This window comes from Phascolarctos cinereus, unplaced genomic scaffold (genome assembly GCF_003287225.1).
Source record: "Phascolarctos cinereus isolate Bilbo 61053 unplaced genomic scaffold, phaCin_HiC Scaffold_8;HRSCAF=390, whole genome shotgun sequence".
NCBI classification, from domain to species: Eukaryota; Metazoa; Chordata; class Mammalia; order Diprotodontia; family Phascolarctidae; genus Phascolarctos; species Phascolarctos cinereus.
The window spans coordinates 75,235,482-75,250,278 of NW_027556291.1; the positions used below are offsets into that span (position 1 = coordinate 75,235,482).

A 14,797-nucleotide genomic window follows, 5' to 3' on the forward strand; every position below is an offset into this window, starting at 1 on the left:
CCAGCTTTTATAGCTCCTGAAACTGAGCAGAAACCAACCAAGGCTTTCCTCTACAATTCAGTGGCTGCTAGCCTGGAAAGTCCAGTGTTCCTAGCTCATTTCTTTGTCAGATCCCTCACACCAAGCATGCTCCTGGGCAGCTCCACATAGCTTAGAAAGATCAGTTCATCCCAGTCACAAGCTTCAAGACTCCAATATTCAGCCTTGCCTGGCACCATGGAAATGCCACCCACAGCTGGTCAAGGCATTCTGGGCAGGAGCTGCTGTTTTGGTAATTAACCATAACTTGGCTGGAGAAAGTTGGCTCAGTTAGAAAATTTTCTCCAGGTTCTAACTGAAATGGTCCCTTTGAAGATCAGAGCATCATAGAGCCAGCCTTGGAAGAAAATTCAGCTTTTCCCCATCTCCACCCTTACTTCTTTATTTTACAGATGAGGAAATAGAGGCCCAAGGAGGGAAAGAACTGACCCAAGGCCACACATAAAAGAGCTAGAAGCAACTTCAGTCATCTGTTCCAATTCCTTCCTTTTACTAAAGAAGAAACTGAGGCCCACAGAGGTAGCTTCTCTGGACCTGACTGGTCCAGGGTCACACAGCAAGTAAGTATCAAGGGCAGGATTTGAACCTAGATCTTCATGACTCCAAGGCCAACAAACTGAAGCAACCAATTAGGAAACCCACTGGAGCCAGGGAGCCATTCCCCAGCCTCTTCCCCATCTTCTCTCATTTTCGCAGTTCTTGTACGGAGACAGCTTGCCTTATAGCTTTTTTATTTGCCCATGGGAAGCGATGACATAGGGGAGGCAAAGGGATTCCAGAGCAAGGATGCAAATGCAAGTACCTGGTGCATACATATGTGGCCCTTCTTGGAACTCCTGGCCTCTGGGAAGGAGTGCTTTAGGATGCATGGGGGCCGATTTTTATTTTTACTTTACAAAGTAAATATATGCTCAAGGTTTGAAGAAACAAGGGCTGAGCAGTGGGGGCCATCGGGAGGGAGGGATTTGCAATGCCACAACCTGCTTTGCTAGTCAGTTTCACCTCCAGCTGGCTTTTACATCTGAAACTAGAAGGGACCTTGGGGGCCAACTAGGCCAATCTCCTCCTGTTAGAGAGGAGCTGAAGTCTATCTTGCTCTCTTCTCAGTTCCTCTCGTCTTTGGAGCTCTTTCCCCCAGCTTCCTATTTCCTTTGGGAGGGTGGCCACATCACCCCTTCACCTACCCTGATTTCTCCAACAGAGGCAGTACCTTAATCCTGCTTTTCCAGCCCCTCTCCCCCTTCCCCCCACACACTCCTTAGCAGCTATGGCTATCGGGCAGTTTGGGGCAGCAGAGAGGTGCTAGATAAAAGATTCAGCAATCTGCTACTAACTAGTGAGGGAGAGAATAAACATTTATATAGCGCCTACTCTGTGCCAGGCACTGTGTTAAGCACTTTTTTTCAATACAAATATCATCTCATTTGATCCCTTCAACAACCCTATGAGGCTGGCTCCATTTTACAGTTGAGGAAACTAAGGTAAACAGAGGTGAAGTAAATTACCAAACAGGAGGCTAGATTAGAACTCAGATCTTCTTGACTCCCTTAGTGCTCTATCCACTACACCACCAGCTACCTCTAACTAGCTGGCAAGTCCCTTCTCCTCTCTTGTGGGCCTCAGTTTCCTCACCTGTAAAATGAGAGTATTTTACTAGATAACCACTTAAAATCCTTTCCCAATCTGTGAATATCTTTCTGTTTGAAGGTTCCTTTCAGCCCTGACATTCTATATTCTAGGAGTCCTGCCCACTTCAACATTCCCTGTTGTCTGCTTTAATGGCCCTTCTAACTCTAGCATTCTCTGCTTCTACATGAGGGAGGGCCCCTGAAGAGGGCTGTGTTAATCCAGCTGCACCATCCCACCTCTGTGGTAGCCACAGAAGGGGGAGGACAAGGAAAGACAAGATATGGGGTTGACCAGGCCCAAGCGACCCCTTGAGCTCTGTGGTGGGGACAGCTGGGATCCCGTTTGACCTCTCCCCGAGGAAGCTGACCAGGCCAGCTGCCAGCCCAGCCCTGGGGTAACAGCTGACCTGCCCAAGCAGAGGAAAAGACAGGCGGCTGCCAAGTGTCTCCTCTACAATTTCTTTCTCAGGTTACATTGGGGAAGTCATCCTGACAAGCTCAGCATGCCTGACAGCTCCCAAGAAGGGGCTTTTCCCCCTTCACTTCTTGGGGAGCCCATTCACCCTGAAGGAGGTGACAATGGAGATTTAGGGTACTGCTTGCTGAAAGAGCTGAGTGGTTTCCTTCCTATAGGGTCACAGGAGAGAGACCTGCCACAGATTGTCTCATCTAATCTCATTTACAGCAGGAGAAACTGGTAGAGCTCCCCATGGCCAGTGCTGATGGGGATAAGCAAAAGACTTTTCCTGGGGAGCAGGAGGAGATAAGATTGAAAGGGAGGTTGGGGCCAAACTATTGGAAGCCTTGAATGTCAGGCTAAGGAGCCTGAACTTTAGTCTTTAGGCAATAAAAGGTTACTGAATGTTTTGGTTGGGGGAGTGGCATTATCAAAAAAGTATTTCATTAAAATGATAAAACCATGGAATTCCAGAGCTAAGAAAGACCTTAGAACAGAGAACATCAGAGCTAGGAGGGGCCTTAGAGATATGTAATCCAACCACTTCATTTAACAAAGGAGAAACAGCCTCAAAGAGGGGAGGTGCCTCCCCCACGGGCATACCCAGGTAATAAATAGCACAGCTAGGATTTGAAATCATTCTTTAGACTCAAAACCTAGTGCTTTTCACCTTACTGTAGGCTGAGAATTCCTTGAGGATGGTTAGCAGGCCCTTCCTGCTAGATGGTCCAGATCCCATTCTTTGCAAGGACCTTAACCCTGAGGCCAGGGGGTGCAGTGGGGGCAGGGCAGGCATCTTGGCTCCCAAAGAGCCAGAGAACTTTCCTGCTTCAGCTGCTCAGGAGAGTGGGAGTGGAGATGGGGGGAGGGGGTGTTGAAGGAGTTCTTCAGATACTGACAGCAGCTGAGAGGCCTCAGTCTAGACAAAGGGGGTTCAGTGGACTGCTCAGGTTATCAGGAGACCCAGATAGGACTTCACAGCTCTCCAGAATGGGCTTCTGAGGACAGGAGAAATGGGCCCCTATGGAACTCAAAACAGAGCCCTCTTTTCCCACTTTCTTGCTCTGTCTCTTGCCGGTTCTGTAAACCTTTGACAGACTGTCAAGAATTGAGGTGGTACGTAAGGATGGTTAGTGAACATCAAAAAAGGAAGCAGTGACCAAAAAGAATCAACACGGCTTCATCAAGAAAGAACAACTCATGGTACACTAAACTTATTTCCATTTTTGCTGTCAAGTCAGTGGAATACTAGAAAGCTGGGATTCATCACCTTTTGTGTTATGGAATTCTTTGGAAGTCAGGTTCAGACTATGGACCTCTTCTCATAATAGTGTTTTTTTGGTTAAATTCATAATCGAAAGAAATACTCAATTTCAATGAGACGTTAGTCAAAATAGTGACATAATTTTTTCCCTGTCCAAGTTCACAGAGCACCACCCCCCCCTTCCCCCCTAATCAATTCATGCATACCTTGGACTCCATGGACCCCAGCTTAAGAAGCCCTGGTGTGGATATAGCTTCTCTAGTTTAAAGGAAAGCTTTTTGACAGAATCTCTCAAGCTATTTTTGTGGAAATGATGAAGGAATGTGGGCTCAATCACAGCCCAGTTTAGTGGATTCAAATCTGGTTGGCTCAATGGCCATGACCAAGTAGTAATCAATCAATAATGGTCTGTGATCAGCTCGGAGGAAAGTCTCCAGTGGGATAGTTAGACAAATTTAGGCAACTTGAAAGTAAGAAAAATATTCCTAATACTTAGGGTTATACAAAGGCAGAACAGCCTGCCATGGGAAGTAACGGATTCCCCCTCACTGAAGGTCTCCAGGTAAAGATTGGGTATTTAACAGCCCTGCTGTAGGGGCTGTTATTGAAGGGATTTTTGCAAGGTCATCTCCATCTCAGAGATTCTGTGGGGCTGTCTGGCTATAGAAAGGCTCCCATAGATTCAGATAGTGGGCAAAGTGGACTCAGAGTCAAGAAGACCTGGGATCAAATCCTGCCTTGGACACTTACTATGTGACCCTGGGCAAATCACTTCAGTGCTCTATGCCTCAGTTTCCTCCTCTGTAAAATGATGAGGCTTAAACTAGAAGGCCTATGAGGTGCCATTCAGCTCTTGACTAGGGTACTGCAATCCCACAAATACATATTTGTTTAGTTTTGATGAGCGAATGAATGGTTCTGTGCATAGAGATTGGTGGGGGGCTGTATGTGAGGAAGAATGCCACCATCTGTCAAGAGACAATATTTGCTGAACCCTGGAACTATGTATTATAGGGGGATATGTAGTAGGCATTTAATGTCTTTAATCATTTTTTGATGAACTGAATTGAAAGTACAAAATAGGTAAGGTTTGATCAGACCACAGTTGTTCTGAAAAGGATCTGGGGGTTTCAGTGAATCAGCAGGGTGATATGGCAGCCTAATAATAAAAATAACATTTATATAGTGATTACGATGTGCCAGGCACTTTAGAATTATTTCATTTGGTCCTCACAACAACCCTTGGAGTGAGGTGCTATTATTCATCCTCTTTTTACAGATGGTGAAACCGAGGCAGACAGAGGTAAAGTGACTTGCCTCACACAACTAATAAGTGTCTTGAGAATAGATCTGAACTCAGGTCTTTATCCACTGCACCACCTAGCTGCCTTCTCCCACACCCCACTCCCATTCAGAAAGTGATTTTGCCCTTGGACTACATTTAAGAGAGGCATTGCTTCCAGAAACAGGGAGGTAATGATCCTGCTGTGGTCTGCCCCAGTCAACCCTGATCTGGACAATGTATTCCAGGGCACCAGGGTTTAAGAACATTGCTGAGCTGCAGAGTGTCCAGAACAGAGTAGTCAGGACAGGGAAAGGCCTGGGTCCTGGTTATTTGAGGATCACTTGAAGGAACTGAGTATGTTGAGCCTGGAGCAGAGAAGACTCAGAGGGAACATGAGTTATGTGTTCAAGTATCTGAAGGGCTGTCACATGGAGGAAGGATCAGACGTTTTTTGCTTGGCCCCAGAAGGCTGAAGTAGGAGTGGTGGGAGGGAAGGTACAAAGAGGCAGGCTTGGGCTAGAGGTCAGGTCAAGGAGTGTAGGGGGCTGCCCTGACAGGCAGTGGGCTGCCCCTGCTTAGGAGCTGGCTGCCTATTTGTCAGCTCTGCTATAGTGGGGATTCCTTTCTGGGCATGGGAGGCCTAGAATACCACTGTGCCTCCTCCCAACCCTCCAATTGTGAGATTCAGGGAGAGTAAGCAGACTGCTGCTGGCTTTTTTCTCCAAAGTCATTGGTGGTGGAGGGGCTGGGGTGGGGGTGGTGGGGGGGGAACCAATCCAGAGAAAAGGAGTAACAGGAAGAACCCAAGATGCATAGTTGAGATTTTTGGCACTATCCCTCCCCCCCAATACACACACCCCTCACTCCCCCTGACCCCTCGTCTTCTCTGCTTCCTTCCAAGGTGATGGAAATAGCTGCCATGATTTTCTCATTATGTGGGGCTCTCCCGAGACCCCTGAGGTCTGCCTGGAAGGTCAGCGCCTAGGCTTTGGTGGCACATGGAGTCTGTGGCATTGTCATAGGCCAAAGTTGCTTGCCTGGCCCCATCCCCCAGCTGGCCCCCATGTGGCACCAGAGTAGGGGGTCTGTACCTCCTCATTCTGGCAGAGGGATGGGCCCTACAGGAATGGCCTAGGAAGCTGAGCCTCCCAATCCCCACCCCACCCCCAAACCCCCAAACCTCCCCATGACCCAGAGCAAATGCTGGCCCTAATTAAGTGCAAGCGATAGAGAGCTTGAGGAGGAGTAGATTGTCAGGGTGAAAGCCTCTTCTCCAATGGCAAGTCATCCAAAACAACTCACTGGAGATGGGACGGGACAGGGTAGGGAGGGGCAGCGAAACAGGGGCTGGGTTTGATGACTCCACTTTGGCTCCCCCAGGAAGACAAGTGTGCGCTGGCATGTTGCTCTGGCCTAGATGATGGAAAACAATTTCTCGTCCACATTTTGGCTGGGGAGACACTTCCAGGAGGAGAGGGGGTGGTATTTTTCCCCTCCTCTGAAATATTCTGGGAATGGCTTTTCTCCCCATCTTTTTAACTTTGATGGGGGTGGGGAGGATTAGGAGAAAGTTACATGATGCTGATGGGGTGGGGGGCTGCCTCGTGAGCTATTTCTATAGACAGCCAAGATACCTGCTATTAATATCATCCAGTCGAGCTCGTCCTACCGTAGACTGCTGTTATTATTAACCCAGGAGGATTCTATCCCAACAATCACATTATTATGGGCCTAGGATTATTAGTAGCAACATTACTGCCATTTTACAGATGTGGAAACTGAGGCATCAGGATGAAAGGAAGTCAGGTTTAAAGGGAAGAACATTGGATCTGGGGTCTTGGGGGTCATTGGGCCATAGGTTCAGAGCCAGAAGAGACTTGTTACTCAGTATATCTCCGTCATTTAACAGTTGGGGAAACTGAGGCCCAGAAAGAGGAAGGAACATGTTCAGGGTCGCATAGGAAATAAGTAGGCAAGGTATGAATTAAACTCGGGTCCCCTGGCTTCAAATCTTGCTCTCATTCCACTCTACCACAAGGCCAGGAGATCTGGAGTCAAATCCTGGTTCTGCTACTTAACTAGATCTGTGACCCTGGGCAAGTCACTTAACCCCAAATGCCTTGCAAAAAAAAAAAAATGAAGCAGAGCTGAGGAGGGGAGCCCTACTCAATTCAATGAGTCTCCTAGTCAACTTTCTGGGGTACAGCCCTTTTTGGGAAAGAGGCCCCTCCTAAGGACCTGGACAAAGGGAACTCCTCAAATTTGGGGCTCCTGGATTGAAAGAGTGCCTAGCTCTCTTTCCTTATAATGCCCTTGCAAAGAAGGTAGTGCAAATATTGATGCAGCTAGGTGGCGCTGCAGTGGACAGAGTGCTGGACCTGGAGTCAGGAAGACCTGAGTTCAAATCCAGCCTCAGACACTCCCTAGCTGTGTGACCCTGGGCAAGTCACTTCACCCTGTCTGCTTCAATTTCATCATCTGTCAAATGGGGATAATAATACCACCTACCTCTCAGGGTTGTTGTGAGGATCAAATGATATAAGTATTTGTAACTTAGCACAATGCCTTGGCACATAGTAAGTGCTATATAAATGTCAGTATTATTATTTCTCTGTTACCCAAGAGGCTCAAGAGATGTAAGGGGACTTGCCTAGGGTCTCACAGCTTTATCATTCTTAAGTTTTAATCAGCCTGGCTCCATTCCAAGGAGAATCTGGATTTAGGCCTCCCTCTCCTCATGGCCCAGAATCATGCCAGTGACCAGGTCTCCCAAACATCAGGGTCCTCCAGAGGACACCCCAACACTAAGTCAGCTGAGGGGCACACTGTTCCTTCCACAAACTCAGGAGGCAGAGAAGAGCTGAGCTGCCACCTGGATGCCCTGGGTGACTGCTTTGGCACAACACTCCGGGCCACACAGCAGGCATCTCTCCTGCCCCACAATGAGCCTGTTTCCTTATTTGCAATCTGGGGGTAAGTTGATGAATTCAAGTTGCTAGGCAACCTGGCTCTTCTCCATGGTAGTCACATGGCCTGAGCAGGTCACTCCCCTTCACTGGGAGGAAGTTTCCTCATTGGCAAAATGGAAATAATAATTTGAGATTTTCCTGATGATGGAAAGAAACACTTAGAAAGTGCTGCTAACTAGCTGGGTGACCCGGTGTGACAAGTTGGGATTCAATAATAATCACAGCAACAATAACAGAGAAAGGCCTGAACTTGTGATTCCATGGCATAGACAGCAAATTCCATGGGGAGGAAACTCTCTCCACTGATGCAGGTGAACATTTTCTCTGCAACACAGAACTAACCAGAGCTAGGCTGTCCCACTCAACTAGAAACAGTGGGCCTTAGAAAACTGTATCTTTTTTTCAAAATGACCTAAGTTCTATGCAGGGGTGGAGAACCTGCAGCCTCAAGGCCACATGTGGCCCTCTAGGTCCTCAAGTGCAGCCCTCTGACTGAATCTAAACCTCACCAAATCCCTTCCAGGTCCTCAAGTGTGGCCCTCTGACTGGATCCAAACCTCACCAAATCCTTTCTAGGTCCTCAAGTGCAGACCTTTGACTGAATCCAAACTTTGCAGAACTGATCCCCTTCATAAAAGGACTTGTTCTGTAAAACTTGGACTCAGTCAAAAGGCCACACCCGAGGACCTAGAAGGCCACCTGTGGCCTCGAGGCTGCAGGTTCCCTACCCCTGTCATATTTTATTTTTATTTCTGCTATTAAATATTTCTCAATTACATTTTAATCTGGTTTGGGCTGTACTCCAGAGTGTTGTGGGCTAAGCGCCATGAGGGCCAAGTGTCAAAGCAGGTATTCCATCCGTTAGGTCCCAAAGAACTTCACAGTCCACAAAGCACCTTCCTTTCAATGCCTCAATGAAGTAGGTAGTACAAATAGGACAGTTATCCCCTCCACATCACAGGGGTAAGGGACACGGCATCCCCCACAATCTGGAAAATTCAGGTAAAATTTTTCCCTTCATACCAGAGGAGAAGTCTGAATTATGGTATTAAGAGATAAAACATGTTGATATTATAGAATACTATAATATAGTTTATGCATTTCTGAGTTTTTAAACTTTTTCTGTGTTGTCTGCTGGCCTTCACGTGTCATCTGCAGTTTCTGCAAAACTCCCCCAAAAGTCCCATTTAATTTCTTATGCCAACCCACCACATGTGGAAACCACGATGGGGAAAATCATGATGGGGATAACTGTATTATCTCCATTTGACAGATGAGGAAGCTGAGGCTAAGAAGAGTGAAGTGGTTCACCTAAGCTCACACAGCTTGGGGTTGAATTCGAAGATGATAGGAGGCAATAGTCCAGATAAGAGGTGAGTGGTGACTGAATGGACAGGGGCCACATGGGAGAAACATTGGTGTGACAGTAATGACAAGATGAGACAATGGATATGTGGAGTGAGGAGTCAAGGATGATTGTGAGATTGGGAGCCTGGATAACTGGGAGATTAATGGTTTCTTCAATACTAACAGGGCAAATCATTTCACTCCCTAGGCTGTAAAACAGCTGTAAAACAAGGGCATTCGACTAGACAAATGCCCTTCTACCTCTAGAGCTGTAAACATGTGAATGAATCACCCTCTGAGGAGCTTCATCCAGAAGCCTGGCAGATGAGGCAGCAGGCTAGCTCACTGCTGCTTCCAGACTGGGCCTTCCTCCAAAACTTCCTGACAGAGAGCTCCCATGAGGGTGTGGGGCAACAATGGGGGCCATTTTGACTAACAAGTTAGCCAGCTTCTCCCTTTCCTTGACTTACAGATGCAGTCACAGGGAGCAGAGATGAAAGAGGGGTAAAGTTAGGAAGAAGATACCCAAACCCGGCAACTCACCATAGACAAATAGTTGGATGGTTCGGTTTTCATAGAGGCCATGCTGGGTGTTGCTCAGGACAATGGTATAACTCCCAGAATGCTTCACTTTCACATCTGTGATGGTGAGTCTGTACCTTAATGGGTCTGAATGGTATGTAAGGTTTTCTGGAATCAGCTGGCCATCCTTGTACCTGTCAGGAGGGGCAGAGGAATGATCAGTTACAAGGTGGCTCTTTAGATGCCCAGTTACACCTTCCACTTGGGTGTTTGAGCTCTTCACAATTTGCCACAAGAAAAAGGGGCAACAAGATCATTTTGAAAGCTTTCCCATTGATAAGAAATCATAACACCTCTAGGTGTTAACAATAAGGGGCCCTGGAACTGCCAATGTATTTATTTTCGTAGTGTTGTTCAGTCATTTTTCAGTCATGCCTGACTCTTCGTGACTCTATTTGAAGTTTTCTTGGCAAAAATGCTAGAGTGGTTTGCCATTTCCTTCTCCAATGCATTTATTTAACAAGGATTTATTAGCCTGTCTTGGGTTAGGCACTGTTTTAGGCACTGGGTACAAAGACACCAATGAAGCAGGACTTCCTCTCAAGGAACTTACTATTATCCTATTGACGTATGAGGAAACTGAGGCTAAGAGGAGTGAAATGGTTCACCTAAGCTATCCTATTACTATCCTCTTAGGGAAGGGATGACATGAACACAGATAATGACATCTAATATATGGGTCACATAAATACAAAGTGATTTCTCTGTCCCAGTTTGGAGTCATCCATTCTTCCTGAGGATCTGGGTGAAGAGACTCTGAAAGAAGAGGAGGGGAGGGAGGGGAGGGGAGGGGAGGGGAAGGGAGGAGAGGGAAAGAGAGGAGAGGGGAGGGAAAGGAAGAGGAGAAGAGAGGAGGAAAGGGAAGAAAAGAAGGAAAGGAAAACAAAGGAAGGTCAACTCACCAGGTGACATTGGGCCTAGGAAAGGCATCCACTCTTACAGATAGCTTCTGCATGCCATGGCCAGAAATCACCTCGTAGACAGTGTTCCGTCTGTAGGTCACATTGATATATGCTTTCTCTGGAAATAGAATGTGAGCAGAAACAAAGCTTAGGAGGACACCTACTGCATAAACAAGGCCCTTGTGGACTTTGTGTGCTTCAATGAAATGACAATGATAAGTCTTTCAATGAGCATTTATTAAGCACCTACTGCATGCCAGGCTGACAAAAATGCTCCTGTCCATTTAGGGGCAACATATACATAGAAAAATAAATGCTAAACATGTATGAAGTCATTATGCAAGGGAGGGCACTAGTATCTGGGAATATAAGAATAGGCCTTGTGTAGGGAGGCATGTGAGCCAAACTTTGAGGGATACTAAGAGGGGAAGTTGAGGAAGAGGAACATTTCAGGTACAGGGCACAGCCTGAGCAAAGTCATGGAAAGAGAAAATGAAATATTGTATATGAAGACTAACACATAAGCCAGTTAGGCTGGAATGCGGAGTTTGCGGAGAGTGCCAGGCCTGGAGTCAGGAAGACTCATCTTTCTGAGTTCAAATCCTGCCTCAGACACTTCCTAGCTGTGTGACCCTGGGCAAGTCACTTCACCCTGACTGCCTCAGTTTCCTCATCTGTAAAATGAGCTAGAGAAGCAAATGGCAAACCACTCCAGTATCTCTGCCAAGAAAACCCCAAATAGAGTCACAGAGAGTTGGGCATGACTGAACGCAACTGAGCAATGACAAACAACAAAATTTCCAATAGGCCTGAAAAGGAACACTGGGGCCAGAGAGTGAAGGGCCTGAAATGGCACTGAGAGGAGTTTGTAGAGAAAGATGGTGCCACTAGAGCTTCTGGGGAGTGGGGTGGGGATCCTGGGAGAGCCTGGAAGCAGGGGGGCCAATCAGGAGGCTTATGCATTACCCTGGCTTCCCCATACCCCTTCAGGTCTCAGTTCCAGATCTATCTCTTCCAGGAAGCCCGGCCCAGTCCATCCTCCCTAGTCTTTGGGCCTTCCCTCCTGGTGAACCCATATGGAGCTGGCTTGGACACAGTTGTTTGCAGGTAGGCTCCCCTGTTGGACTTGAGACTGGTTGTTGCCTCTCTTTGCATCCCCAGGACTTGGCCCAGTGCCCAGCCCACAGTAGGGGCTTAGTAAATGCTAGCTGTCTGACTGAGTAAGTGAGAGGCAATGAGGGCCTGCACCAGAAGGGCGGGCATGTGAAAGGAGAGAAGGTGAAGGATGAGAGACACGTTGTAGAAGCCCAATGGCCAGGACTTGGCAACTGACCTTTTTTGAAAAGAATAGTAGTGAAGGAGAAAAGAGTGAGACATGGCAGCTGTGTTGGCAACTGACCTTTTTTGAAAAGAATAGTAGTGAAGGAGAAAAGAGTGAGACATGGCAGCTGGTGGTGTAGCTCAGTGGTTTCCAACTCAGAGAGAGATGGGGCCACTCAACTGCACACAAGGATCCCTGCAGGCGCAGACTGACTCAGAAAACTGCATAATAACATTATTTCTGTTCTTTCGTGTTTGTGTGGCTCTGGCTACACTCGGGAGTGTTGGGAACCATGCCAGCCAGAAGACACCTCCACCGCAGAGAGGCAAAAGCAGGCTTTTATTTGTTAAAGGTATCAAAGGGACCACAGCATTTCTACAATGCAGTAGCTCAGAGAAGGTCAGAGCTTAGAAGGTCTTTAGATTAGGGAATGTCAGGGATGGGAGGAACCTTAGAACAGGGAGTGTCAGAGCTGGGTGGGGCTTTAGAACAGAGAATGTCAGGACTGGGAATGGCCTTAGAACAGGCAATGTCAGAACTGGGAGGGGTCTTAGAACAGAGAATGTTAGATCTGGGAGGGGCCTTAGAACAGGGAATGTCAGGGCTGTGATGGGTCTTAGAACATGGAATGTCAGGGCTGGGAGGGCCCTTAGAACCTGGACTGTCAGAGCTGGAGCGACTTTAGAACAGAGAATGTTAGGGATGGGAAGGGCCTTAGAACGGGGAATGTAAGAGCTGGGAGGGGCCTTAGAACAGAGAATGTCAGGGATGGGAGGGGCCTTAGAACAGAGAATGTTAGGTCTGGAAGGGGCCTTAGAACAGAGAATGTTAGGTTTGGGAAGGCCCTTAGAACCTGGACTGTGAGAGCTGGAGGGGGCTTAGAACAGAGAATGTCAAGGCTGAGAGGGACCTTAGAACACAGAATGTCAGAGGTAGGAGGCGTTTAGAACACTAAATGTGAGAGCTGTGACCTACCCAGCACAGTGATGTTGATGCTGGCCTGGAGACTTGAACCATTGCCTTCCTGACATCGGTAGAGTCCACTGTCCTCCACAGTCACATTCCAGATGGTCAGGTTACTGTAGCTTTTGTACACAGGGGTCCTTTGGTCCATGTTCCTCTTAACTTCACAGCACCTGGGATTTGCCTTGTTCTGTGAGATGGGAGAAAGCACAATCAAAGTTTCCGTGAAGTGTTTGGTGAACTCCTCCCATGGACCCAGACCCGAGCTAGCCTTGGGGGAGGGTATAGACATGACTATGGCTCAGGCCCCACCCTCAGGGGTTTCATACCCATGAAACAACTGGAACACAATAGGAGTCTCTTTGTGAAAGGTGATCAGGGCCCAGAAAGGGAAAAATAGATAGGCCATCGCACAAAGATGGCTGCTGGCCTTGGCTGGAAGAAGAGTGAGGTTGTGAATACAGGTCTCCTGACTGACAATAGCCACATGTGACCTATGTGATAGAACTAATTAATGTTAGAGGTGGGGCTCAAGCCCAGGTTGAGCGTCCTATCTTAGGGACCTTATCCTCTAAATTCCAAAAACCTATAAATCAGAATTCTGTTTGAGTTGGGGAGGTAGTGGTAGAGAGGTCACCTCACCAATGGTGCCATTTTGCCTATGGCAGGCTCTCATCAAGAAGAAAGGGCTCAAACTTGGGGTATTGAGTGCTTAAGGGCTAGATCCAAAAGCCAAAGTCACAGGAATGGCGTGTGTGAATTCTGTGCCCATGCCAAGCTATTCTACAGTGTAAACTCCTTGGAACAGGAGCCCAGTTGTGGCTAACAGCTAGCCATAGCAGAAACAGTAGGAAACAGCCACAGTCACTGGTGAGCTGGCAGGGACTTTAGAACATGAAGGGCCCTTAGAATCCAGAATGTCAGAGCTGAGAGGGACCTCAGAACACAGAGTGCTCCAACTGGGAGAACCTTAGAACAGAGAATATCAGAACTAGAGGAGGCCTTAGAATGCTCAAGCCAGGAAGGCCCTCAAGAGTACAGGGTTTGAGCTGGAAGGGACCTTTGATTCCAGAGGTCAAATGCCAGAGCTAAAACCCAGCACACACACACAGATGGCTGGAGCCCAAGGAGGCTCTAGATACAGAGGTTCCCAAACTTAATTGGCCTACCATCTCCTTTTCAAAAAAGTTACTCAGCATCCCCCTGGGGTTAGGTTAGGTTAACCCTTATTTTTGTTCAATGACCCTCAATTGTATCTGAGGCTATTACTGCCCCCCCCCCGGATTTGTCCAGAGCCCCCCCCAGGGGGCAGTACCCCCCACTTTGGATGCTCTAGAGCATTCAGCATAGATGGATGGCAGACAGAGGGAGCCTGGACTGGAGGTCTCACCCCTTTCCTCTTGTATTCCCAGTCAAGCTTGATGCGCCCATTAAACGTGGTCTCAGCGGTGCAGGACAGGCTCAGGGTTTCTCCTGCAAGCAGTTTTTTGGTGATTGACTCTGATGGAGATATTCTCTTTTTTGGTTTCTGGAAGACAGAATGGAGACTCTAACTCTCTGGGAAAGAAGCCACGATCCCACCCCACTGGAAAGGAAGACAGGTGAGAAAGAAAGGAACCTGGCCGATTCTTCATCCACATCTCCTCACTCGATGGAAATGCTGAATCCAACAGACAGTGCAATGACTCCAGAGGGCTGGGAAAGAACTGCTGAAGCCATTTGTAGCCAACCACATGGCACCACCCCCCATCTCCAGCCAAGGTTACAAATACTTTATTGGGGTGGATGGGGAAGGGATTCTGGAGTATTACTGTAGCATTCAACCCCATCCAACAAATATCTGTGAAGCACCTACTGTGTGCAGAGCCCTGTGATGGCCACTGGGGGAAGGGAGAAAATACAAAGTATAGATAAGGCATAGTTTGTGTCCTCAGGAAGCTTATATTCTCCCGAACTAAGCTTAGATCCGAACACGAATAACACACAATAATACATAAGGACATGAGAGGTACTAAAAAGTACATGTGGTCAAGGGGGTAA

The 14,797-nt window shown here is 47.6% G+C and overlaps 1 protein-coding gene across 1 annotated transcript in view; it reads right to left on the minus strand.

Moving 5' to 3' along the window:
• The window catches only part of LOC110203184 (vascular endothelial growth factor receptor kdr-like), a 220,866-nt gene that overhangs the window by 95,701 nt on the left and 110,368 nt on the right, over positions 1–14,797 (minus strand). Inside the window, 5 exon segments of the mRNA XM_078147996.1 lie at positions 9,533–9,705; positions 10,474–10,591; positions 12,770–12,947; positions 14,148–14,243; positions 14,245–14,285. Coding sequence (XP_078004122.1) covers positions 9,533–9,705; positions 10,474–10,591; positions 12,770–12,947; positions 14,148–14,243; positions 14,245–14,285 — 606 coding nt within the window.